This window comes from Anopheles funestus, chromosome 2RL, assembly GCF_943734845.2.
Source record: "Anopheles funestus chromosome 2RL, idAnoFuneDA-416_04, whole genome shotgun sequence".
NCBI classification, from domain to species: Eukaryota; Metazoa; Arthropoda; class Insecta; order Diptera; family Culicidae; genus Anopheles; species Anopheles funestus.
Window position 1 is genome coordinate 9,612,097 of NC_064598.1, and position 27,241 is coordinate 9,639,337.

At 42.2% G+C, this 27,241-nt stretch overlaps 4 protein-coding genes and 1 long non-coding RNA gene across 5 annotated transcripts in view; 3 read left to right on the plus strand and 2 right to left on the minus strand.

The window, feature by feature from the left end:
• Positions 1-7,234, plus strand: part of LOC125764666 (protein similar) — a 107,890-nt gene extending 100,656 nt beyond the window's left edge. Inside the window, exons 11-12 of the mRNA XM_049429108.1 lie at positions 5,138-5,249; positions 5,321-7,234. Coding sequence (XP_049285065.1) covers positions 5,138-5,249; positions 5,321-5,907 — 699 coding nt within the window. The 3' untranslated portion in view covers positions 5,908-7,234. The remainder of the gene's footprint in view (positions 1-5,137; positions 5,250-5,320) is intronic.
• Positions 7,235-8,938: 1,704 nt separating this feature from the next.
• LOC125764776 (uncharacterized) lies at positions 8,939-13,894 on the plus strand. Its single transcript, XR_007418484.1, has 3 exons — positions 8,939-9,033; positions 9,558-9,747; positions 13,706-13,894. It is a non-coding gene; the product is annotated as an uncharacterized LOC125764776 (long non-coding RNA).
• A 455-nt stretch (positions 13,895-14,349) lies between these two features.
• On the minus strand, positions 14,350-15,910 carry LOC125764740 (DNA repair protein RAD51 homolog A). The gene is made up of 2 exons (XM_049429305.1): positions 15,508-15,910; positions 14,350-15,437 (listed from the first exon to the last, which is right to left on the minus strand). Exons 1-2 carry the CDS (start codon positions 15,592-15,594, stop codon positions 14,505-14,507), a joined length of 1,020 nt encoding a protein of 339 aa, XP_049285262.1. The 5' UTR covers positions 15,595-15,910; the 3' UTR covers positions 14,350-14,504.
• Positions 15,911-16,189: 279 nt separating this feature from the next.
• Positions 16,190-20,040, plus strand: LOC125764694 (NAD-dependent protein deacetylase sirtuin-2-like). Its single transcript, XM_049429201.1, has 4 exons — positions 16,190-17,003; positions 17,097-17,453; positions 17,586-17,965; positions 18,047-20,040. The coding sequence occupies exons 1-4, from the start codon at positions 16,445-16,447 to the stop codon at positions 18,554-18,556; spliced, it is 1,806 nt and encodes a 601-aa protein (XP_049285158.1). The 5' UTR covers positions 16,190-16,444; the 3' UTR covers positions 18,557-20,040.
• A 743-nt stretch (positions 20,041-20,783) lies between these two features.
• On the minus strand, positions 20,784-27,195 carry LOC125764665 (bifunctional glutamate/proline--tRNA ligase). Its single transcript, XM_049429107.1, has 5 exons — positions 26,944-27,195; positions 24,934-26,858; positions 24,644-24,862; positions 22,081-23,946; positions 20,784-21,994 (listed from the first exon to the last, which is right to left on the minus strand). Exons 1-5 carry the CDS (start codon positions 26,984-26,986, stop codon positions 20,900-20,902), a joined length of 5,148 nt encoding a protein of 1,715 aa, XP_049285064.1. The 5' UTR covers positions 26,987-27,195; the 3' UTR covers positions 20,784-20,899.
• Between the last annotated feature and the right edge of the window lie 46 nt (positions 27,196-27,241).

Here is a 27,241-nt window from a genome sequence, read left to right on the forward strand (position 1 = left end):
AAAAACAGATGGAATAGGCATAGTTGTTGGTGTTTTAATTGTTGGCATAAGTAATGTTGCAGAAAGGTGTGTGTGTGTGTATATTGTTATTGGAAGTGTGTGGCAAATAGAAATATAGCTGTCAACGCAAAGGAACACTGGTATACACAACTATTTGGGGGAGGGAAAAAGCACACCAAATGCTAGGCATTGTTGTTTAAATGTTGTTTACACGGATGTGGGGCTACGGAACGACTCAGCATAACACCACCAATGGAATGGAAATCAAAAACCACATGCATGTGTTGAACTGCATGCCAACTAATTAGTCAAATTATAGTCATTAAAGCAAACGGCGGGAAAGGGATGTTTTTTTTTTTGTTTTACTCCACCTGTTGGTTGTTGATATAAAATTTACAATATTTTAGCTGAACCTCTTCTTGAACCTTATGCCGACGCATACCTCATTCTTAAGTACAAATCTTGTTCTGCAACAATATGCGTTCTTACAACACGAACGAAGAAAATTATTTTATCCATTTTGTTGAGATATCTAAACCACAAAGAGTATATTATTTTCTTTGTAGTGTTGAGACACAGTCTCACTGGTTACGGAAGGAAACAAAAATACATATTTTAAAATTCCATCTTACAAAATCAAATACCTCAAAGTTCTGACAGTCTTTAGTAAGACTTTTTATTCGATTCTAACATCCCGAAGGAATGGATTCCAAAACTGGAAAAGCACAAATTTATCAAACCTACTACTGAACTACATAAACGAAACAAAAAAACACAAATAAATAAACTTAAAAAAAAGAAAATATTTCACGTAAATGGAAAAGGAAAAAAGAAAGGGCCGCAAATAAAAAAAAAAAACATATAATACGTGAGGTAAACATAAACACAAACCATAAGGGACTGTTCGAAACAAATTTAAGGCAACAACAACAAAAAAAAAACAGAACTGATTAGGATCAAGTAAAAGGGCATAATAAGTTGATTTATGGCGAGAATGTTATTGATCGCGAAGGTTGTTTTACTGTTGTAATATACGTACGGTGCAAATATTGTTAAAGTCTGGTACAGGTTTTTGGACTGTTTGTGGCGAAGAACGGCAAAAGCATTGCAACACACGACATGGTGCACATTTGTGCAGCTGAATTAGTTAGTGCATTAGGTGAAGGCATTTAAAGAGTTAAAGAGCAAACAAAGTTGCGTTGGTCATATTTGGCTAGTGGAGGTCGGTTTTTTTTTCTTGGTCGATCGTTTTGTGATCGAAGAAATGTTTTTTTGGGTTGGGGGCAAAAAAAAGAAACGATTTCACGACCCCGATATTCGGAACGATCGAAACGCTCGACAAAGGAGGAATTAAAAACGAAAGGAAACAAAATACAATCGGTAAGCGAAACAATAAAAAACTCCTCCCTCGTAGAACCACCGAGAACAGAATGTGAATGAACTTTAGGTGTGAAAAGTGGAGATGCACAACAAAAGAAAACTGCATTGTAAGAAATCGAATGCAATGGCATGGTTGCAACCGAAAATGGTTCGTTTCGGTGAATCAATCAATCTTTCCGTCCCTGGTTAGGTTTTTGGCAATAGAACTGTCTTATTGTGCTGATTTCCCATATCAGATGTTTCTTTCCTTACTCCTGATGTCAGCATTCTTAATCGAACATACACTATTGAGGTTAAACAAGCTTAACACTTGAAGCGTATAGTATACATAATAGTTCATCAGTTTTTCTTCGCCGTAGCTAAACTACTACTCCTAACTCCAGCATGCATGTATAATGGTAGACTCTTCCCGCGTAAGGTAGTATTGTAAGATGCAACATGAATGGTGCCGCATTTAGTGCATTCACCATGCAAATACTCTAAGGGCACCCGACCGTGTCCAGCTCCATGTTACATCACCCATTTGAGCGAGCGAGTTATATCAAGAGTACACGCTATTTAAATGTCACTACCACATTAGTATCCCAGAAAATCAGATCGTAGAGTTGTAGCACTGAATAACAAAAAAAAACGTCTTAAATTACTAATATGAAACCAAAACGCATACACTCTCACACCACGTAATCAACGGAACTGAGTGACGTGAGTTACCCGTAATGGAGTCCAATTGGCTCACGAATACAATGAAAACGCTACTAATGCGTGCAAATTATCCTCCCCCCTCCCAAAAGACTTATAACTACTAATCATGTGCTAGTGGTAAGATTTGCAAAACTTGCAAACACAAAATGGCAGTTTGTGTGAATTTATTTTACACGCGTACACGCGTAACACTTGAAAAATGGCAATGTAAACGTAAGCAAAAAGAAAACAAACTCCTCGAATAAATTTTACGCAATAAACGGAACTAACCTTAAGAGCAAAAGCAAAGAACGAAAGCGAACTAATAACCGGACAAAACAAACAAATAAAACAAAAAAGATGATTAAGAACTAAAGCGAAAAGAAACCCAAAACTAACCGTCTCGAAGGGAGGCGAATAAACAAAACAAAAGCAAAAGCAATCGACAAACGAGAAGCTAAAAATTCAACCATCAATGAATAAATAAGTAGAATTGTACGAATTAATAATATCGCTATTTGGAGCATTACATAAAATCCACTTACGCTACTCAATCGAAACTATCTCCTGTTAGAAGGTTTTGTGCAACAATGGTTAGAAAGAAACCACTAGACGAGCAAACCGTTGTAGAAGAAGAGAAGGAAAGAGGGAGTAAGTAGGTGACGATGAGGGAAAGTGACAAAATGAGGACAGGATATCATAATATCGCTAGGAGACAGCCATTACGTGTGAGCCGCGAGTAAGGGAAATGCGCACAGGGAAAATGCCGCCTGGTCTGGGGGGAAAAGCGTTTGGGACTGACAGCATTGAAAGAAAACCCACAAAATAAACGAAAACCGAATGTAAAATTGATCAATTTGTGTCCAAATCGTGTTTTCTTTCTCTCTCTCTTCCGACAGTGTTGTGGTATTGAGCGTTAATTTTTATATGTTTTTTTTTTTTGTATTTTGCTACTTTGTAATTAGAAATCTTTACTTCTCATACAGCAACAGTAACAATGGTAACATCTTCCTAATGCATTAAGCGAATGAGTCTCCTGCCATTACGAGAACGGCACACAGCACGTGTCCATTCTTGAACCATTTAAGTGTACAGAAATGTAGGTCATGTAACCAGACACGCTAAATCGAGCCTCCGTTTGAATGGGGCTAACGACAACAATACAATCCATCATCCAGTGCATTAATCCATCTCTAGCTCGGATGGTTTGCGGGCCAGAAAAATTGGAACACAAAATCAACCCACATTGATGTGTCTAAGCTATACAAACACACGCTGTGATAGAAGCGTGCTTCTTTGTGCAATGACATTATGTTTGCTGTTTGCATATTCCATCAGTAGATTAGCATTTTTCTCCTACTTAAGGATCAAGAAAATGGTATGTCAAAAAATGATGACGTCAGTTTTGACGTCATACTTGAACGTAGAACCTTTTGATTTGATTGTAAGCGGATTATGGAACCAGAGTAGCACAGTGGGCTATGATGGACTCCATAGAGAGAGTCTGTTTTCCTATGCTCTTTTTCTCTCTCTCTCGTTATCGATATTCTCTGGAAAAGCAGGCTTCTTTTTTTTGTGTTTTCCTTTCTTGCAAAGTGAAATTCGAGAAAATCCGACAAGAAAGTTAGAGAGAGAGTGAAAGTAAGTATTTCGTTATCTCTATTAGTTCTACTGACCTGCGTGTGTGTGCATGAGTTATGTAAGCCCGAGAATAAAGGGGAAAAGCTTCAGTGGGTGAACATGGAACACCCAACCCCTCCTCCTTCTTTAATGTCTCGAAAGGATGTTGAACTTTGCCACGTGCTCGTCAGGCGTTTTTTTTTTGTTGTCATTTTCTTGTTATTTTACCCTTATCGTCCATCCTTTGCCGTCTTAACACGGAGTGTGTCGGTAAGGTTTGCTTGATGCATTCGTTGTTTTCCACGATGTTGAGATTTTGCTTCGGCTTTGTTAAAGTGCCTTGCTAGCGGGTAGATTTGCTTTGCAGTTGAAGTGTCTTTTTTTTATTCGCCATCCGGCTGTGATTTTCTATGTTAGTTTTAGCTTTTTCTTTGAATCCTATCTAAAAGCCTCAATCTATCTTACCATCTGCCGCAGCGACATAAAACCAAATCATTAATCAAAAACATTGTTTTGAAGTTGATGAAATTATATCATTATTTGTCAAACAGATTTTAAATCACGAGACATCTGAGCAATTTATTAAAAGAGACTTTTTATTTGCAAACGTGTAGTATCGTTTATTAAGGGAGTCTCAAATATTAAAAAATCGATTTAATTTCGCTGCTATTATAATAGTTTATTCAATTTCAAACTTATTTCATAAAACAAATCCTCTAATGTTTTCTAGAAAACAATTAAGTCAGCTCTGGTACATAACTCATGTTATACAAAATTGATACATATTGAGCATGCCTGATTTATTTTCTATAAAACAATTGCATCTCGAATTTTAGTGTCTAATTCAATACAGCGGGTGTCGGGAAAATTCTATACTTGAATTCATGTGATAATTTTGACTTTCAGTCAAGAAATTGTTACATAAACGAGCAAATAATTTTATTCAAATTAAGCATAGTTGTTTCCATTGTTGTTGTTGATTGTTGTTTCCATTGTGGGAATCACAATTGAAAAGTATACAAGCATTGTAAGTAAATTTTCATATACTATAGGCTGTTTGTGAAATCATATTGTTTTCGTTTTTGATGTATTTTGAATACAGATTTGGTTGCATTTATCATTTTGCTTTACCAGTTAGGTAGGTCAAACTTTTTGTAAAATGCGACACACGCATCTCATTTTTAACAAACCTTATTTGCTGGAGAAGTGGTTTGGGATGTGGAATTAATGTATCTAAATTATGGAATGATTATCAACATCGAAATGTATTTTATCCATACACAACTGCTTATGTTCTGTACTGTTCGTAGTAAAAGTAGTTTAACAATTTAATTAAAAGTTAATCGCTCAACACCCACACGGAAGTAGAAAGAAAACATCACTGGAACAAATTGGATCACCTTTCTTGTTTGAGAATTTGAATCCAAATTTGCTTTTATTTCTCAATACGCTACAGCAAACCATCCCCTTAACTCCACCGGAAGTTTTAATTGAGAACGCCACGGAGCTTTCCTCAGATGGCAATGAAATGCAGTGCGAAAACACGACCGGTGACATGCATTTCAATCGTAAGTATGAATTAAGTGAATGCTGCTAACGGTTCTCAGGTGATTTGTTAACCATTCCCTTTCTCTTGCAGTTGGAGACGAGGATGACAGTGGCATACTGTTCAATTCGATCAATCCATTGATTGGTGGCCAACGCCCACTGAACGATCCGATCACTCGCCCACTCACGATTCAGACAGATTCCATGCTTTCGGCTACAGTCGCTAAGGATAACGATGCCAACCGCTTCAGAGGATCTGGGAAACTATTCAACACATCTTCAGCTACCTCAAACCAGCCGGCAGCAACAGCAGGCACAACCGCAATGGATGAATTCTCGATGATCGTTTCGCCCAGCTTGCTGACACCGAACGATATGGAAATATGGCGCGCCATCCAGCAGGGTCAGCTCGATCCGAAAAAGATTCCCTCACCGTACGTGTACGGTGGTACGGCTGGAGGGTACATTCCGAAATCGCTGTCCAGCACACCGACCGCACACCTTTCGGCCGAACTGCTCGGTGGCGATTCTTCCGAGGGAAATCTGCTTGCCGCACTGGACGGCGAACTTGGTGAGAGTTTGGATGAACTTGGCACAACCAACGGCGATCGTATCGGTGCGTTCCGTACGATCGTAGCATCCGACGATGGGAGGCTGCTCCAAGGGATGTTGATTTGATTACTGGAGACACTTTAAGTTCGGTCGTTTGTATCGATTTTTTTGAACCTTTCTTTCGTTGGTTTTATGTTCTGTATTGGGTTTTTCCTTTACCATAGTTTCGTAAGTCATGCATTCTTTCCTGATGAGGGAAATTTACTTATATTTCTGTATTTTTTTATTCGATTTTGCAAGTTTAAGGAAAGTTACGAAAAAGTGTTGACAAAATCTCGAACATGCGTTCTTATCAGAGGGAAGTGAAGTGAATCGAACGCATCTGGATTGATCAAAGAGCTAACAAAACACAATCAACTTCAAACAAGGTTTCAAAGAATGAGAAAAAGAGCTTATAGAAATGGCAAAAATGAATATCCTCTTAAGATGATGATGTGTACAACTATTGGAATAAGCGGTGAATTGTGCTTCAAAATTCGATAACTTGTCTTTCCGTTTTGTGTGTGTGTGTTTTTTTTTAATAATTCACATCAATCAATTTGTTTAACTATCCAGTTTGATAATTTTGTATTTTTTTTCTTATTCTGTTTCTCACATAAGTGTCAGTAACCGTGTAAAGCACAGAAAAGTATCAGAAAAGAGCGAAGAACACTTCACGAAATAAATCCAATTAGCTTAGTAAGAAGATTTCGTTTTGCCAATAGCAAAGATATTTGGTGCAGCCATTTTGGTGGAACTATTTTTACTATTGCAAATGATAGACAAAGTGACATATAAATGTCGTGTATATGTAGCGACCTGGAAGCAAGTACAGACGACAGTGAACAAGAGTACAATTTTATATCGATGTAGTAAGAACTAATCCCTCATGTAACGTGTGCAGTAGTACCTCTATGTATTTCAAGCTTCAATACCTTTAACATTCAATATCCCAAGAAGAATTAGACCATTCAGCCAAAAATTGAGTTACTTCACTGACGTTCGTTTTCTTTTTTTTGCATTTCGTACAAACACTTGCTATAGACTTTCTTTTTTCAATTGCACAAAACCGATTGTGGAACAAACAACCGACATTTATTACAAATACAAAACAACAACCACGTGTAACAGTTAAGCAATAGAGAGTAGTAGATGTAGCAGATAAGATGGTGGTAGAGAAATATATTTGTTTATTGCGTGTTTGTCACAGGTTTTCGTACACAAATGTACTTTAATTATTCTTTCTAACTATTCTTTTTTTTGGTCATTATGTAAATGTAGTTTCTTTTCTACCAATATTCACACCGCTTTTACTCGTTAAATGGAACTATTGCAAATGGTATCATATGTATTAGCACTATTTAGAAATTTAGAAATAAAGAGCAGATAAAACGTATATAAATTTGTTTGTACAACTTCGGTTTATTTTAGAGATGTGCAAAGTGAGTAAGAATGAGATAGTGAGTTGAAACGTTGTATTGAACGAGTTTCGTTCACTCACCATAAGGAGTTTTAGTGACTCTTTTTTCACTTACTCACTCATGGGTGTAACCATGTAGCATTAAAATAAATCAATTTATAAAATTTTGCTAAATTACTCAAAAAATGTCTAAGGCTATAGCCTTAGGCAATTTTAAAATTGATAGAATTTTTTTAATTTTTTAAATTTTTTTTATTCTTTTTATTATCTCTAGCATTATTTGAGTGAAAAAAACTTATTTCAACCAATTCGCATTAAAATAAATCAATTTAATTTTTTTTCGAAATTTCCCAAAAAACCGCAAGGGATAAGCCTTATTTCGAGATGAAAATGTTTTTAAATTTTTTTCTGATTTTTTATTCCTTTTTTAATTTAAAGCATTATTTGAGTGAAAAGAAACTTATTCCAACAAATTCGCATTAAAATATATCATATTTATAAATTTTGCTAAATTGTTCAAAAATGAGGAAAATTTTACATTCTCGCAAACAGGGTATGGAACTTGGTTCCTCGAATAACTTCTGGCACAGAGATCTGAGGGCATGGCCGCCCAAGAAGAAAATGTAGCCATTGGTGCCATCTATTGACCACAGGTTAAAGATTGGCGATCCGTTGTATACCGACCGAGTTATAGGCAAAACTTGGTGCAAAAATGAGGAAAATTTTACATTTTTTCAAACAGGGTATGGAACTTGGTTCCTCGAATAACTTCTGGCACAGACATCTGAGGGCATGGCCGTCCAAGAAGAAAATGTAGCCATTGGTGCCATCTATCGACCACAGGTTAAAGATTGGCGATCCGTTGGGTACCGACCGAGTTATAGGCAAAACTTGGTGCAAAAATGAGGAAAATTTTACATTTTCTCAAACAGGGTATGGAACTTGGTTCCTCGAATAACTTCTGGCACAGAGATCTGAGGGCATGGCCGCCCAAGAAGAAAATGTAGCCATTGGTGCCATCTATTGACCACAGGTTAAAGATTGGCGATCCGTTGTATACCGACCGAGTTATAGGCAAAACTTGGTGCAAAAATGAGGAAAATTTTACATTTTTTCAAACAGGGTATGGAACTTGGTTCCTCGAATAACTTCTGGCACAGACATCTGAGGGCATGGCCGTCCAAGAAGAAAATGTAGCCATTGGTGCCATCTATCGACCACAGGTTAAAGATTGGCGATCCGTTGGGTACCGACCGAGTTATAGGCAAAACTTGGTGCAAAAATGAGGAAAATTTTACATTTTCTCAAACAGGGTATGGAACTTGGTTCCTCGAATAACTTCTGGCACAGAGATCTGAGGGCATGGCCGCCCAAGAAGAAAATGTAGCCATTGGTGCCATCTATTGACCACAGGTTAAGGATTGGCGATCCGTTGTATACCGACCGAGTTATAGGCAAAACTTGGTGCAAAAATGAAGAAAATTTTACATTTTCTCAAACAGGGTATGGAACTTGGTTCCTCGAATAACTTCTGGCACAAGCATCTGAGGGCATGGCCGCCCAAGAAGAAAATGTAGCCATTGGTGCCATCTATCGACCACAGGTTAAAGATTGGCGATCCGTTTGGTACCGACCGAGTTATAGGCAAAACTTGGTGCAAAAATGAGGAAAATTTTACATTTTCTCAAACAGGGTATGGAACTTGGTTCCTCGAATAACTTCTGGCACAGACATCTGAGGGCATGGCCGTCCAAGAAGAAAATGTAGCCATTGGTGCCATCTATCGACCACAGGTTAAAGATTGGCGATCCGTTTGGTACCGACCGAGTTATAGGCAAAACTTGGTGCAAAAATGAGCCTTAGTAAGTTTTCATTTTTTTGAATTTTTTGATTTTTTCATTATTTTTCACTCTTTTTTTTATTTAAAACATTACTTGAGTGAAAAGAAACTCATTGCAACCAATTGGCATTAAAATAAATCAATTTAATTTTTTTTGCAAAATTTCCCAAAAAAATCGTAAGGGGTAAGCCTTATGAAATTTTCGAGTAGAAAATTTTTTTTAAATTTTTTTCTGATTTTTTATTCTTTTTTTAATTTAAAGCATTATTTGAGTGAAAAGAAACTTATTGCAGCAAATTCGCATTAAAATATATCACATTTATAAATTTTGCTGAATTGTTCAAAAATGAGGAAAATTTTACATTTTCTCATACAGGGTATGGAACATGGTTCCTCGAATAACTTCTGGCGCAGAGATCTGAAGGCATGGCCGTCCAAGAAGAAAATGTAGCCATTGGTGCCATCTATTGACCACAGGTTAAAGATTGGCGATCCGTTGTATACCGACCGAGTTATAGGCAAAACTTGGTGCAAAAATGAGGAAAATTTTACATTTTTTCAAACAGGGTATGGAACTTGGTTCCTCGAATAACTTCTGGCACAGAGATCTGAGGGCATGGCCGTCCAAGAAGAAAATGTAGCCATTGGTGCCATCTATCGACCACAGGTTAAAGATTGGCGATCCGTTTGGTACCGACCGAGTTATAGGCAAAACTTGGTGCAAAAATGAGGAAAATTTTACATTTTCTCAAACAGGGTATGGAACTTGGTTCCTCGAATAACTTCTGGCACAGACATCTGAGGGCATGGCCGTCCAAGAAGAAAATGTAGCCATTGGTGCCATCTATCGACCACAGGTTAAAGATTAGCGATCCGTTTGGTACCGACCGAGTCATAGGCAAAACTTGGTGCAGAAATGAGCTTTAGTTAGTTTTCATTTTTTTGAATTTTTTGATTTTTTCATTATTTTTCACTCTTTTTTTTTTATTTAAAACATTACTTGAGTGAAAAGAAACTCATTGCAACCAATTTCTCATTAAAATAAATCAATTTAAATTTTTTTTGCAAAATTTCCCAAAAAAATCGTAAGGGGTAAGCCTTATGAAATTTTCGAGTAGAAAATTTTTTTTAAATTTTTTTCTGATTTTTTATTCTTTTTTTAATTTAAGGCATTATTTGAGTGAAAAGAAACTTATTGCAACAAATTCGCATTAAAATATATCATATTTATAAATTTTGCTAAATTGTTCAAAAATGAGGAAAATTTTACATTCTCGCAAACAGGGTATGGAACTTGGTTCCTCGAATAACTTCTGGCACAGACATCTGAGGGCATGGCCGTCCAAGAAGAAAATGTAGCCATTGGTGCCATCTATCGACCACAGGTTAAAGATTGGCGATCCGTTTGGTACCGACCGAGTTATAGGCAAAACTTGGTGCAAAAATTAAGAAAATTTTACATTTTCTCAAACAGGGTAAGGAACTTGGATCCTCGAATAACTTCTCGCACAGACATCTGAGGGCATGGCCGCCCAAGAAGAAAATGTAGCCATCGGTGCCATCTATTGACCACAGGTTAAAGATTGGCGATCCGTTGGGTACCGACCGAGTTATAGGCAAAACTTGGTGCAAAAATGAGCCTTAGTAGGTTTTCATTTTTTTGAATTTTTTTATTTTTTCGTTGTTTTTCACTCTTTTTTTTATTTAAAACATTACTTGAGTGAAAAGAAACTCATTGCAACCAATTGGCATTAAAATAAATCAATTTAAATTTTTTTGAAAAATTTCCCAAAAAAAATCGTAAGGGGTAAGCCTTATGAAATTTTCGAGTAGAAATTTTTTTTTAAATTTTTTTCTGATTTTTTATTCTTTTTTTAATTTAAAGCATTATTTGAGTGAAAACAAACTTATTGCAACAAACTCGCATTAAAATATATCACATTTATAAATTTTGCTGAATTGTTCAAAAATGAGGAAAATTTTACGTTTTCTCAAACAGGGTATGGAACTTGGTTCCTCGAATAACTTCTGGCACAGACATCTGAGGGCATGGCCGTCCAAGAAGAAAATGTAGCCATTGGTGCCATCTATTGACCACAGGTTAAAGATTGGCGATCCGTTGTATACCGACCGAGTTATAGGCAAAACTTGGTGCAAAAATGAGGAAAATTTTACATTTTTTCAAACAGGGTATGGAACTTGGTTCCTCGAATAACTTCTGGCACAGACATCTGAGGGCATGGCCGTCCAAGAAGAAAATGTAGCCATTGGTGCCATCTATCGACCACAGGTTAAAGATTGGCGATCCGTTTGGTACCGACCGAGTTATAGGCAAAACTTGGTGCAAAAATGAGGAGAATTTTACATTTTTTCAAACAGGGTATGGAACTTGGTTCCTCGAATAACTTCTGGCACAGACATCTGAGGGCATGGCCGTCCAAGAAGAAAATGTAGCCATTGGTGCCATCTATCGACCACAGGTTAAAGATTGGCGATCCGTTTGGTACCGACCGAGTTATAGGCAAAACTTGGTGCAAAAATGAGGAAAATTTTACATTTTCTCAAACAGGGTATGGAACTTGGTTCCTCGAATAACTTCTGGCACAGACATCTGAGGGCATGGCCGTCCAAGAAGAAAATGTAGCCATTGGTGCCATCTATCGACCACAGGTTAAAGATTGGCGATCCGTTTGGTACCGACCGAGTTATAGGCAAAACTTGGTGCAAAAATGAGCCTTAGTAAGTTTTCATTTTTTTGAATTTTTTGATTTTTTCATTATTTTTCACTCTTTTTTTTATTTAAAACATTACTTGAGTGAAAAGAAACTCATTGCAACCAATTGGCGTTAAAATAAATCAATTTAATTTTTTTTGCAAAATTTCCCAAAAAAATCGTAAGGGGTAAGCCTTATGAAATTTTCGAGTAGAAATTTTTTTTTAAATTTTTTTCTGATTTTTTATTCTTTTTTTAATTTAAAGCATTATTTGAGTGAAAACAAACTTATTGCAACAAACTCGCATTAAAATATATCACATTTATAAATTTTGCTGAATTGTTCAAAAATGAGGAAAATTTTACGTTTTCTCAAACAGGGTATGGAACTTGGTTCCTCGAATAACTTCTGGCACAGACATCTGAAGGCATGGCCGTCCAAGAAGAAAATGTAGCCATTGGTGCCATCTATTGACCACAGGTTAAAGATTGGCGATCCGTTGTATACCGACCGAGTTATAGGCAAAACTTGGTGCAAAAATTAAGAAAATTTTACATTTTCTCAAACAGGGTAAGGAACTTGGTTCCTCGAATAACTTCTGGCACAGACATCTGAGGGCATGGCCGTCCAAGAAGAAAATGTAGCCATTGGTGCCATCTATCGACCACAGGTTAAAGATTGGCGATCCGTTGGGTACCGACCGAGTTATAGGCAAAACTTGGTGCAAAAATGAGCCTTAGTAAGTTTTCATTTTTTTGAATTTTTTTTATTTTTTCATTATTTTTCACTCTTTTTTTTATTTAAAACATTACTTGAGTGAAAAGAAACTCATTGCAACCAATTGGCATTAAAATAAATCAATTTAAATTTTTTTGAAAAATTTCCCAAAAAAAATCGTAAGGGGTAAGCCTTATGAAATTTTCGAGTAGAAATTTTTTTTTAAATTTTTTTCTGATTTTTTATTCTTTTTTTAATTTAAAGCATTATTTGAGTGAAAACAAACTTATTGCAACAAACTCGCATTAAAATATATCACATTTATAAATTTTGCTGAATTGTTCAAAAATGAGGAAAATTTTACGTTTTCTCAAACAGGGTATGGAACTTGGTTCCTCGAATAACTTCTGGCACAGACATCTGAAGGCATGGCCGTCCAAGAAGAAAATGTAGCCATTGGTGCCATCTATTGACCACAGGTTAAAGATTGGCGATCCGTTGTATACCGACCGAGTTATAGGCAAAACTTGGTGCAAAAATGAAGAAAATTTTACATTTTCTCAAACAGGATATGGAACTTGGTTCCTCGAATAACTTCTGGCACAGACATCTGAGGGCATGGCCGTCCAAGAAGAAAATGTAGCCATTGGTGCCATCTATCGACCACAGGTTAAAGATTGGCGATCCGTTGGGTACCGACCGAGTTATAGGCAAAACTTGGTGCAAAAATGAGCCTTAGTAAGTTTTCATTTTTTTGAATTTTTTTTATTTTTTCATTATTTTTCACTCTTTTTTTTATTTAAAACATTACTTGAGTGAAAAGAAACTCATTGCAACCAATTGGCATTAAAATAAATCAATTTAAATTTTTTTGAAAAATTTCCCAAAAAAAATCGTAAGGGGTAAGCCTTATGAAATTTTCGAGTAGAAATTTTTTTTTAATTTTTTTCTGATTTTTTATTCTTTTTTTAATTTAAAGCATTATTTGAGTGAAAACAAACTTATTGCAACAAACTCGCATTAAAATATATCACATTTATAAATTTTGCTGAATTGTTCAAAAATGAGGAAAATTTTACGTTTTCTCAAACAGGGTATGGAACTTGGTTCCTCGAATAACTTCTGGCACAGACATCTGAAGGCATGGCCGTCCAAGAAGAAAATGTAGCCATTGGTGCCATCTATTGACCACAGGTTAAAGATTGGCGATCCGTTGTATACCGACCGAGTTATAGGCAAAACTTGGTGCAAAAATGAAGAAAATTTTACATTTTCTCAAACAGGATATGGAACTTGGTTCCTCGAATAACTTCTGGCACAGACATCTGAGGGCATGGCCGTCCAAGAAGAAAATGTAGCCATTGGTGCCATCTATCGACCACAGGTTAGAAGATTATAGGCAAAACTTGGTGCAAAAATGAAGGAATTTTTACATTTTCTCAAACTTTGAAAATTTTAACTTATACGTTTATGCCGGGTTTTTGTATGACTCTGAAATGAGTCGTTAAACGAGCTGACTCCTAATAACGACTCATTCACTCTGAGTTGACTCACTAAAAAGAGTTTTTATTATCATCTCTAGTTTATATATCACATTATGATCTGATTGTCTGATATAGAATGTGGACGAGACTCAAACTGATTCTTACCATTTTGGACACCAAGAAGAGTTATCAATAGTGTTTGTAAGACTTAAGTTATTGTTTATCCCTTTTAGCTGCGAAAGCGAAAAGAATCCTTTCCTCTTCATCCAACCTAACAGCACTATCAATTGCACTTTCCTATGTTTATTTTATCCATCGCTATTGATATGCAATATCGAAATTATATCGCACATATTGGTGTTAAGTTTCTTTTATTCTTTATTCAATTTCACTTCCTCTTAGAAATCCATTATTTTGAAAAAAAAAGATGAAAATATTACATTTAATGAAAATAAACGCTTGTTTACATGCCTATCTATGGTATCGCACTCACCATAAAGGCAGTGGCTCTATTCTTTTACGTCACCTACTCCATCTGGATTGATAGCGAACGTGGCTTCCCCTTCCGGCAAACAGGGAGAGTCGTATATTTTGCAGATTCTCGATTCACCCCGACCTTTGCGTAGATACAGCCGTGTGGTAGACGCGTGGGCTATAATATTACCGCCAATCGGTTTCTTCGGATCGGGATTAAACATAGCAGCACCATCCACCTGTGCTACGACCTGGTTTGTAATCAGAACCGCCACACCAAATTCGTCCGCCAGTCGTAGTAACATTCGCAAAAACTTGGCCAAATGCATCTGCCGAGCTGCCAGCTCTCCCCGTCCACTGTAATCTGTCCGGTACAGGCTGGTTGCACTGTCCACGATGATAAGCGCGTATCGCGATTCTGCCATCATGGCCGCCGCTAACACCAATAGATGCGTTTGATGGTCCGTATTGAACGCTCTGGCATAAGCCACATTGTTCAGCACCTGGACGCCGACCAGTTTGTATCGTTCGGCGGTAGCTAGCAGACGCTCCGGTCGAAACGTTCCCTCCGTATCGATGTACAAACATTTACCTTCGCCTCCGTTCTGACTCACTGGTAGCTGGCAGGTTACGGCCAGCGTGTGACACAGCTGTGTTTTGCCGGTGCGAAACTCGCCGAATATCTCCGTAATGCTACCGGTCTCAATGCCACCACCGAGCAGTTTGTCCAACTCCTTCGATCCCGTTGTCAGCTGTATGATTTCCGACCGCTTCTGATGATATTCGGTTGCTGTCGTAAACCCCATCGGTACGAGTTTGGTTGCTTCCTGGAGAATTTTATCAGCCTTGGCCTCAGAGATGCCCTTGATGGTAAGCAAGTGCTTTTTTGGTGTATATGCAACCGCTTCGACGGTGTGGAATCCGGCTTCCGCAAGTTTTTTAATGTCCCCATTAGTGATTCCGTTGCCCTGCAAAATCAAACAGATTAAGATCGTACGATCGTTTTGTAAACCGCGTCAACCATGATTTTAACCAAACCTCTAGCTTCCGGATCAACAATGGCCCGCATTCCTCCTCCTCTTCTACTGTAGAAGCCGACTGTAACGACCTTTCCATCTGTGCCATTTTTATCGATAAGTTGAAGAAATAATTCCGGCTAGTATTGTTTACTGTTCTACGTATTTCTTATGACGATTTGGCGCACTTTCATACGACTGCTTTGACACTTGATTTAATTCTTCTCGCAGAAAGATTTGTCTGCTATTAACTTTGTATTCCGCGTTGTAAAATTCACTCTCCGCTCAAATAATTCGATTTTTAGTCCTACGCTTCGGCCACAAGTTATTCAAATGCTTGGAAATCAATCAAAAATGTACGAGCAAACATCGTACATGTTTATACGGGAATTTGGTCTTCTCGTTGACACGCAATTGACAGCTAACAACAAAAGAAACTGTAAACAAAAGCGTTTGGCGTCTATTCTTGGTATAAAGTTTATAGATAAGTGCTTATTTTTGGAATCCCCATCAATTTCCAAATCATAAGCGTCTTGCTTCCTACTCATATCTTTATCAATTTTGTCCGTAATTTTTACTTCAACATGAATCAACGCGTCCCATTTTGGTTGGTCATCCACGCTATCGCTAAAGTAAAACCCCGTGATAAAGTAAATCCAATTGATATGGCAACACTGCCAAATGACAAGCAAAAAGAACGACGAAGAAAGACGAAAATATTCGCTTGGGGTTGACGTTTGCGTATGGGTCATTTTTGGCACCAATCGAAAAAGTGTTTGCATCCCCTCCGTGTCCGTAAACCATTGTAGCTGGCTGCGAAAACGGTTGTATCTGCATTGGCATTCGCCACCGGGAAGCCCATCACCGTGTCCGCAGTAATCGAGCAGCTGAATTCCACCGTCCGAACGCTATCCGAGAGTGTGCGCCGATTCGCTGTCGGTGGCCGTCGCACAGTTGGAATGTCGGAGGAGCGCCCTGCTAATGCTGCGTCGGCTTCCCCACCGCATCATGCGCCCATGTTGCATTGCATCGGTGGAGGTGCCGAGTCGGACGGTGACCCAACAACGACCCTGGTAACTGCTGCAGCCGCAGCCACTGCGGCTGCTGTTGCTGCCGCGTCGTCCACCGTACCGGCCGCCGCTTCCGCCATAGCAGGTGCATCCGTTGCCCTGACGGAGCCTGCGTCGGATCCAACCATTACACCGCTGGGCCCATCGCCTCCGGGCTCCATTGTGAACGGTATAGCCGGGCCCGAACCAGCCGGATTGCCCGAATTTCTACAGTGCGATGATAACGAAGACGATGGCGAAGAGTCAATCAGCATCGAGCGAATACGCCAGTATCTGTCCGACAAGCTTGGTTTCTATACGGCCGATAGGTTCGACAACAAGGACGGATCTGGTGGCGCCGCAAGTCGGAGAGTGCTGGAAACAGTCGATATCGACGGTGTACTGAAACATTGGAAAAACGGAGGCTTTAAAAAGATCGTCACCATGGTCGGTGCTGGTATATCAACCTGTGAGTGTGCAACTGCTGCTGATAACGAACCGTCAACCGTGCAATTATGGTTTATGAAATGTTTGTTGTTCTTTTTATTTTAATTATTTGCAGCCGCCGGCATACCAGATTTTCGCTCTCCGGATACGGGACTGTACAACAACTTGATGAAGTACAATCTGCCCTACCCGCAGGCCATATTTGAGCTGGAATATCTTTACCAAAATCCCAAACCGTTCTTTACCTTAGCCAAGGAACTGTATCCCGGTACGTTCAAACCTACACCGTCGCACTACTTCGTGCGGCTGCTGGAACAGAAAGGTTTGCTGGTGCGCCACTACACGCAAAACATCGACACGTTGGAACGCATCGCCGGCATTAACGAGGAGAAGATCGTCGAAGCACACGGAACGTTCTACACGAATCACTGTCTCCAGTGCAAGACGGCCTACAGTTTGGAGTTCGTGAAGGGTAAATACACTAGGATTAAGTTGATTTTTCCCCAAATTGGTGGTCACTATTTCCTACCAGTCTAGTCAATATTACAACCCTCTGAGGTTAGGCCTAAATTGAATTATTGATTTATTCCCATTCCATCCACAGAGATAATATTCACCGACGAAGTACCAACCTGCCCGTGCGGTGGTGTGATCAAACCGGACATTGTGTTCTTCGGTGAAGGTTTGCCGGAGCGGTTTCACATGCTGCCACACCAGGACTTTGCCGATTGTGACCTGCTCATCATTATGGGGACCTCGCTTACCGTGCAACCATTTGCTTCCCTGGTGGAGTACGCCAACGACGATTGTGTCCGGTTGTTAATCAACCGGGACAAGGTCGGGTGCAGTAATTTCGGTTTCCTGCGTTCCATGATGTTCGGTGAGGGGTTGTGCTTCGATCTGCCCGGCAACCGGCGTGACGTTGCCTGGACGGGCAACTGTGACGATGGGTGTTTCTTCTTAGCCGACCAACTTGGCTGGGGAGTAAGTAGTACCTGCGTGATCCTGCGAATCTGTCCCGCGTCGCAAAAAACAAATGATATTGAAACATTTCCCTTTTTTTAGGATGAATTGCGAAAGTTAATCGAAACGGAACATGCAAAGATTAAACCGATTCGACCCCTGGCCACGAACCCGGTAGCACCTGCCGTTGATGGTACGGATGCGGTCGTAGACATGGAACCGACTCCGATCACGGACGGTCACCATCAGCAATCACACACGATCCTGAACGATGATCATTGCCTGGTGGACGATAGTGAATGTCTGCTACCGGAGGATGAACACTTTAACGATGTTGCCGATGGTCTTTCAGCGCAGGGCGGCGGTGCGGTGTGCGCTGGTGGTGAAGAAAGTGTCCAAGCCATGGCTACCGATCCGCATCACGATCCACACGATGAACCGTCTGTGCATGATCACCTCCATAATCATCATCATCATCATCACCATCACCATCATTCTCATGGTTCGCAGCAGCAGCAACAGCACGAAAAGATGGACGAACATCATGACGACGAGGTGGTGGTGGAGCAGCAGCATCCCAAGACGACCTTGTCGTTGGAAGACAAAACTTAAGACTCCAAAAAGCAACAAAACTGGTAAGAACAATGTAATCGATTGCATAAAACTATTTTTAAAACAAATCAACAGTTACGATGCGAATGGAACGCTTCCACAATTTTACCACAGGTGCGGAGCAGAGTGTACACGGTAGAAACGAATCCCTCTTTGACTAATTCCAATTCCGATATATACTAGTTAAGTTAATTATCTTCACCTTGACCTTGGCTGCATCCCTCAGAGCTATTTTATTTAAAAAAAAAGGAAACAAAACCACACATACACACACGCACACGACATCTCTTTTAATTTCGCACATTTATGCAAAATCCTTTTTTTTTTCTTTCTACACCACTTCTGTAACTTTACCGTGACGTTTGGGACAGAACTGTATTGGAAATAGTAAACTTAGAAAGTGATGCGGATGAGAGCGCGATTTAGGACGCGGATATTTAATGAGTTTTAGACAACAAATTGCGTTCTTCGTGTTACAAATAAGGGCTTACGTTAAAATGTTCTCTTCTACAATCCAAAAGACAGGACGATCTCTGGGAAGTTTCACATAATATTGTCCATGATTAAGATTTGAAACAGTAAACTCTCCGTGGTAATGACATATTGTAGCCATAACTGGGTCGCTTTACCTTCTCTATCGAATGGACAATTAGCAAACATCGAAACAAAAAAGGGCATACATTTCTATTCATCATATTCCATGATCCAGGATCGGAGCTTCGTTTGTTGAACGTTGACTCACAATCTGCTGTGCGATTATCGTTTCCTTCTTCTCCTTCCCAGAGGAAGTAGTTCACAAAAAAAATCACAACTCAAACGACACACACACATACGCAAATAGTAAGAAATTAACAGAAGAGAGATAACAAAAAACAAACTTCCCCAAACATACGAAAAACTACAAACACAGATCGATTAGTTGAATAGTATAAGAATTATATATTTTTATCTTTCGCATCCTAGAAGAATGAGCAAACACAATAGCAAGATATTTGGGTCTGCCGATAGCTTGCAAAAATCATGGGGTCAAATACGGCGCGGGGTTGGTGAAGCGCGCAAGGGAGTGCTGTGTGGCAGGGTGCAGTTTCCATTCTACAATGGTTATGGTGTGAAAACTCGCACCATGCTCGACCATTTGCAGTAGCGTCGATAAGACAAACAGAAAGGAGAGGTAAACTGCACTAAATTGCATATTTTGCTGCTACAAAAACAGTGCAAAATAATAAAGGCGGCCACGACGAGACCAGAAAGAACGAATGGAAACAAACTAAAGCTGTGTGTAGGAAGGACAGGAGACAACAAACATAACACAAGACGCGAAACACAGTACCGATATGATTATTTAACAAAACACAAAACAGAATGATGGAGCATAACAAAAACAAAATATTATTTCTAAATGCAGCAAAACGCGCGCAGTCTAATTTATGACGCAAATATTTGTAATAAATCCGGGGCTAATATAAATTCTACGATAAAACTTACCTGCAGGCGTGCGTGATTTGTGTATTATACGCGATGACAATAAAATCAGGACATTCGGATGAACCCGGGGCTCGATCGTTTCGATTTTGCCGCAAGCGACCCGTATCAAAAAATAATTTTTCAACACCAAGAGAGCATCCAACGGAGGAGGTAACACCAACTGGTAGAAGCCAATACACCACATTGCATACCCCTTAGGCGTCTTCTGTTATAGTAACGATCATATATCGTTTTACGCCTAAATGTATGCAATTTGCAAAGCTGCGTTATAATGACCTTAATTGTCATGTGGGAGGACCATTGTGCTATTTCGAAAAAAGTAAAACTTTATGCGCCTGAAGGGTTTGCAATTTAGTGTATTGGTTTCTACCAGTTAGTGTTACCTCCTTCGTTGGATGCTCTCTTGGTGTTGAAAAATTATTTCAGCCTGTTCACGTTCTCGCGTTGCGACAACATCGAAGACTTTTTTCTGCGGCAAAATTCACAGGGATTCTTTTTCGCACGTTATCGTTGTTCATGATTTGAGATGCTAATAGTAAATGGTTAACGATAGTATGAATATATCGGTTAAAGCGGGAAAAATCCTTCATATGTAGGTTCTTGTATTTATCGTCCACTATCTACGGACGATTAAAATCCGATTTCGTTCTTTATTCTTGCGTCAAGAGCGACGTCTTTTTGAATATTTCTTGAAAGTATCATTCTCGTCTGTTAACCCCATAAAAATATGTATTAAAAGAAACACTTTAGTAACATTAGTAGTTTAATGAACAGAAAACATTGACAGAGAATATTTGTGTGGCGTCAATTTCGCACTTTAGCATCCCACATAGCATTCCACACTTTGTGCGTAGTTGCTTAATAGCTTCTTCCGAAGAGTGTGTAGAACTTGGCCGCACGACCACATGCCGGGTGTACGCATTTGTCGGCTTTCGGATCAATCGTGGCCGGTTGCACGAACGGGATGCACAGCGACTTGGCACCCATCGCCGGTGCACCAGCTTCCGCCTCCGCATCATCACGCGCACTCTCCGCTTTGATGCGATCCTCGCAGCTACTCTCGCCGCAGAACGGTGTCATGATGATGTTTTTCGCCTCGAGGAACTGCAAAAACTCGCCCCACTGCTTCGTAACCTTCGTGTGCTCGTGCAGATCGCGTTCCGCTCGTTCGTACATGCTGGTGTGGATGGTTTCGAGCAGATTCGCCAGTTCCACCGCTGCCTGGGCCCGTTTTATCGTCTGCTTCGCACCATTGTCTCGCCGCACCGCTACAAACTGATCGTTCTGCAGATCCTTAAAGCCGAGTTCGATGCGCACCGGGACGCCCTTCAACTCCCAGTGATTGTACTTCCAGCCCGGCGAATAATTATCGCGATAATCGCCCTCACAGCGAATGCCGGCCTTCACGATGGTTTGCTCAAGCTCGCGGCAACTGTCGTACAGCCGGCGCCGTTCCTCATCCGTCGTGGTTGCCGTAATACCGCACGGCACGATCACGGCCTGCATGCAGGCGACGCGTGGCGGCAACACCAGACCCTGATTGTCCGCGTGCACCATGATCATAACACCGATCGTACGCGTCGTAATGCCCCACGAGTTCTGGAACACGTACTCCTTCTCCTTCGTTTCCGGATGCTCGTACACAATGTCGAACATGCGCGAAAAGTTCTGCCCGAGATGGTGGCTGGTGGCGCCCTGAATGGCACGGCCCGACGCCGAGATGTACGCCTCGACCGTCGTCGTGTAGTCACCGCCGGCAAACTTTTCCTTCTCCGTCTTCCGTCCCTTCACCACCGGGATGGCTAACAGGTCGGTGTACACCTTCGCGTACAGGTCCAGTATCGTAAGGACCTCCTCGTCCGCTTCCTTCTTCGACGCGAACGCAGTGTGGCCCTCCTGCCACAGAAATTCGCGCGTGCGCAGGAACGGTTGCGGATGCTTGAACTCCCAGCGCTAAAACACAGCACAGGACAAAAGGAAATAAGCATTAAGAGCAAAATAGACAGGACGTCAAGCGACGAACTGCTACTACTACTCACCACAACATTATTCCACTGGTTCAGACGGATCGGAAGATCGCGATACGATTGGATCCACTTGGCGTACGCCGGATACATGACCGTTTCGGACGTTGGACGTACGGCAATCGGTTCGGCCAGTTCCGAATCACCGCTCTTCGTCACCCACGCAACCTCCGGCGCAAAGTCCGCAATGTGCGTCTTTTCGCGCTCGAGTGCGGCCCGCGAAACAAAGATCGGGAAGTAACACTCCTTCACGCCAAGCTTCGTAATTTCCGCATCGAACCAATTGCGAATCGCTTTCCAGATGGCGAACGACCAATGGCGCAGTATGTAGCATCCGGACACATCGTAGTACTCGATCATTTCACCCTTCGTAATGACCTGCGAGTACCAGTCGGGCAGATTGTCTTCCTTGGTCGCTTCCAGCCCGAGGCGCGTTTGTTTCTTCGGTCCTGTACCATCGTCTTTGGTGGCCTTTTGCTCAGGTTTAGCCTTTTGCTCTGGTTTCGGTTTGGATTCTTTTTTGGCTGGCTTTGTTTGCTGCCGACCGGTAGCAGCAGCACCACCACCACCGGGGGGAACATAATCCGTACCGGTAAGCTTCTTGTATTCCGCTTTCAATTCCAGCAGAACCTTCACGGCCGCATCGATTTCAGCCTTGGCCGCACCACTACCCTTCAGCGAGCGCACCGTATCGCCCTGCTTTGTAATCTTCTCCACCAGCACTTCCTGTTCCGTGCCGCTAGCCGGACACATGTTTTCTTTTCCTTCGGCGGAAACTGTCGCTCCCGGCTTCCAATCCTTGCCCGTCAACGTCTTGTAGTCTGCCTTAAGCTTCAACAGTGCTGCCACCGCTTGGTCAATGGTCGCTTTGTCAGCCTTGCTACCCTTCAGGGCACGAACCTTATCACCCTGGGCAGTGATCTGTGTCAGCAAATCGGCCTCTCCTCCGGTCGTTGTGGATGGATTCGCGTCTTCCTTCTTTACCGGCGGTACACAGCCCGGTTTCCAATCCTGTCCACCTGTCGCTTGCTTGTACCGTACCTTCAGCTCGAGTAGTGTTTTAACCTGCGCATCAACTTCCGCTTTCGGAGCCTTTTTGCCCTTCAAATCGCGCACAAGATCACCCTGTGCGATGATTTGCTTGTTGAGCGCTTCCGCAGATTCACCAGCAACAACGTTACCACCACCAGCCGGTTGTAATGCAGCGGAAGGAACGGAAGCTGTTACCGCCGACGGTACCACACCCGGTTTCCACTCACTTCCCGTCACCGTTTTGTACTGTGCCTTCAGCTCCAGCAGCGTCTTTACTGCGGCATCAATTTCAGGTTTCGTCGCTTTTTTCGCCTTCAAGTCACGCACCAAATTTCCTTGCTCGACGATCTTGGCGTTGATTTCATCTGCACCACTCGTTGGCGTTTGCTGTGGCGCTATAGTACTTGGGACGGGCGCTGTTCCCGGTTTCCACTCACTTCCCGTCACCGTTTTGTACTGTGCCTTCAGTTCTAGCAGTGCTTTAACGGCAGCATCTACTTCGGGTTTGGTGGCTTTTTTGGCCTTCAAATCACGCACCAAGTTTCCTTGCTCGACGATCTTTGCGTTCAGCGTAGTGGCCGTGTCCGATGGCGCTACAGATGCTGTGCACGGTGCAACTACACTTGCGCCCGGTTTCCAGTCACTGCCCGTTAGAGTTTTGTATTGTGCCTTCAGATCGAGCAATACTTTCACTGCCGCGTCAACATCCGGCTTGGGTGCTTTGTCCGCTTTTAGCTTCCGTACCGTTTCGCCCTGCTGGGTGATGGAATCGTTGAGATTGGACGCGTTCAAAGCACCACCAGCAACGGTGGTCGGTTGTTTAGCAACCGGTTGTTTCGTCTTCTTGCTCTGCGAAAAGAATCGGGACAAGCGAAAGAAAGAAAACACCGTGAGTTAATTGTCCTTTCGATCGCGTTTTTCTTCACGAAATTTAACACACTTTTGAAGAATGCCGTGACACCGTGGCAAACACTGACGAAAGGCAAGTTTCTTTTGCCGGTGTATATACCTACTGCTGATAAGATATTTCACCGCGATTGGAGCGCAAACCGAAAACGATTTGTCAACACAAAACGCCAACTGTACAACGTGTCACACACGAAAGCGTGGTTTCGCTAGCTGGCTCCCCACACAACTTCTTTTGTACTTCATCGCTCAAGAAGCGAAAGTACACATCACGAAGCAATAAGGGGCAACAAGCATAACGCGAAACAACCCCCCTCTACATAGGCAATTATCGGTACGCTTGCTTTGATTTTACGTTCGTATTCGCTTACAGCCAACACTAGCAGTGTGTTGCATTGGCACCACTACATACAAAGAAAGCATCAAAACATACACACAATGGTTGGAGCAGGGTAAAACTCTCGCCAGCATCCAAGCAGTCTTTCGTTTAAAGAACACGAAGAAACTAGGTTCTTCTCTATCTCTTCAAATGTGTTTACACAATTCTAAAGTATTTTAAAATTCTAGCCAATTTAGACCCTACTTTGCTCAATGGTTTGTACGAAAAAACAAAAGAAGTTCAGTGAAAACATCAACTTACCTCTCCAGCCACTTCCTTCTTAGGGATGTTTGCCGTCGGTACAGCGGCAACATGACCGTCGGGAATCGCGAACAGTACAATCGGTGTTTCGGCACCACTAAACTCGCTGGCCGGTTGGTACGCCTGGTCCACCTTGAAGAAGCCACGGCGCTGCAGCTGAATGATGTCGCCTTTACCGAGTTTCTTCAGCTCCGGATCGCCCAACATCTGAACCTCAGTCTGTAACGATACATTTCATAACGTAAGTACCACTATTTCGCTACCAGGCCTGACACCTGACCAATGCTTACCCTCGTCTGATGGCCGATATAATTTTTAAAGTCTTCATCCCTTCCCAACACTGGTTTGCTGATGATATGCTCAAAGTACACGCAGTAAGTTGGCGTGTACTGATCCGCCGGTAAATCACAAAGCCACGTCAGCTTCAGTGTTTTCTTGTAATCCTTATTGTCCAGGTTCGGGGTAGCGTCAATCGACAGCGGAACTCCATCGGTACCGCGATTCACCCGCTGGATCATCAGATTGCCCCAGTTTATGAACGTAGCATTTTCACCCTCCTTCAGTTCATTCGCGTCAGCCAAATCGATCAACACACGTGGTCCATAGTGGACCGTTTTCATGCCAATGTCGGCGTTCTTTGGATGCACGGCTGCCTGCATTGTTCCCGGCTGTACACCGGCCACATTAACCGGGATGCGTCGTTCGCTTTCCAGGGCCGTATAGCGAGGCGCGATCGGATCGATTACCTTCTTGTTGAACGCCCAGATCTTGTCCCACTCCATGAATACGACCGATTTGCTGGAACCCTGCGCAATGATGAATTCCCGCAGGCCTTCCACCGTCATGCCGCGCCGCAGAATACCCCGAACGGTCGGGAAACGGGGATCGTCCCATCCATCGACCAACCCTTCCGCCACGAACCACGTAAGCTTGCGCTTCGACAGCACCGTGTTGGTCATGTTCAACCGGCTGTACTCCCAGATGTATGGACGCCGGAGCCCTAACGCTTCGATGAACCAGTAAAACTGCTCGTCCCGATCGTGGTACTCCATCGTGCGCAACGTGTGCGTAACGTTCTCGATTGCGTCCACGATCGGGCAGGCAAAATCGTACGTCGGGTACACTTTGTACTGCGTGCCGGTACGTGGATGTGGTTCGTTTTTGCAGCGGTAGATCGTCGGATCGCGCATGCACCCGTTCGCAGAGGACATGTCGATTTTAGCCCGCACGCAACACTTCTGTCCCGCTTCCGATCCCTTCACCATTTCGGCCCACATTGCCAAATTCTGTTCCGGGGTGTTGCTGCGATTTTTCGACTCCACGCGCTCCTCACGTTCCTTCTTCATCTGTTCCGGTTCCGTATCGTCCACGTACGCCTTTCCCTCTTTCAGCAAGCGCACACAGTAGTCCAGCATCAGATCGAAGTACTGAGACGTGTGCGTGAACAGGTCCGGCTTGATTTGTAGCATCTTAAGATCCTCAAGAATCACCTGCTCAAAGTGTACGTTCTCTTTCGCCGGATTCGTATCATCGAAGCGCATGATCAGCGTGCCCTGGAACGCTTGCTGATAGTACTGGTTGAGCAGGGCCGCTTTGGCATGCCCGATGTGTAGGTAGCCGGACGCTTCCGGGGGAAACCGTACCACCACCTTACCCATCTCGGCACCAGGCAGATCGACGAACTTACCCTGTTCGCGTTTGCCATCCGCGCTCCGTTCGGGAGTCGATTCCTTTACCTTCACCGAGGAAGCTGCCGCCGATTGTAGCTCGCTGGCGTGCTTGCGTAGCGCTTCCTTCGTGTACGGTTGTGCTAGGATCAGATTGTACCACCGTTGCACGTGCACTGGAATGCCGATCTTCTTCAGCTCGTCGAAACGAACGTACAGCTCATTGAACACGGCCAAATCGGCGATGGTCAGATGGTTGGCCACGAGATACGTTAGCGGACCGAGACATTTGTTCAGATACTGTAACTCATCCGACAGGTTCTTCTCCATCGAGAGCGTGTACGTCAGCCAATGGTCGATCTGCGTCCTTTCGATCGGCGTTGCACCGTACAGCCGGAACGATGGGGCCACTCTGGCCAACGCCCGCAGCACATCATTGTTGGTGATGCAAGAGAGCGTACGCGTGGAGTACGAGATGGACGTTTCATTACCCCAGCGCACTTCCAACGGATACGCCGGGCGTAACAGTTCGGCCGCAATTAGTCCACCTGAATGGAAAATTTCGTCAGCATTTGTTCACAGCGGAACCTATTTTTACCGACCAGCTACGGGGGACCCACCGACAACACTTACCCACCGCCGCATTCGTTTTGCAGCACACAAAGGTTGATACCATCTTGAGTGGAGCGGTTTTCTAGCGCTAGATTGCGGTTTTATGTGTCCGTTTATTCACAAATCGATCCGACGGTACTCCAATTTCACACTCAAACAAACGGCCGGCACTTGAAACGTGTTTGCGTGTGAAAAACTTTATTCACGAGAATTTGACATTTTCTTTCGTCCGCAATCGTAAAACGTAGCGTGTTTATAACCTGCACGTGAATTCTACATTCTGTTTGAATGTTGCTCGTAGCCGTTGCATCGTTGAACA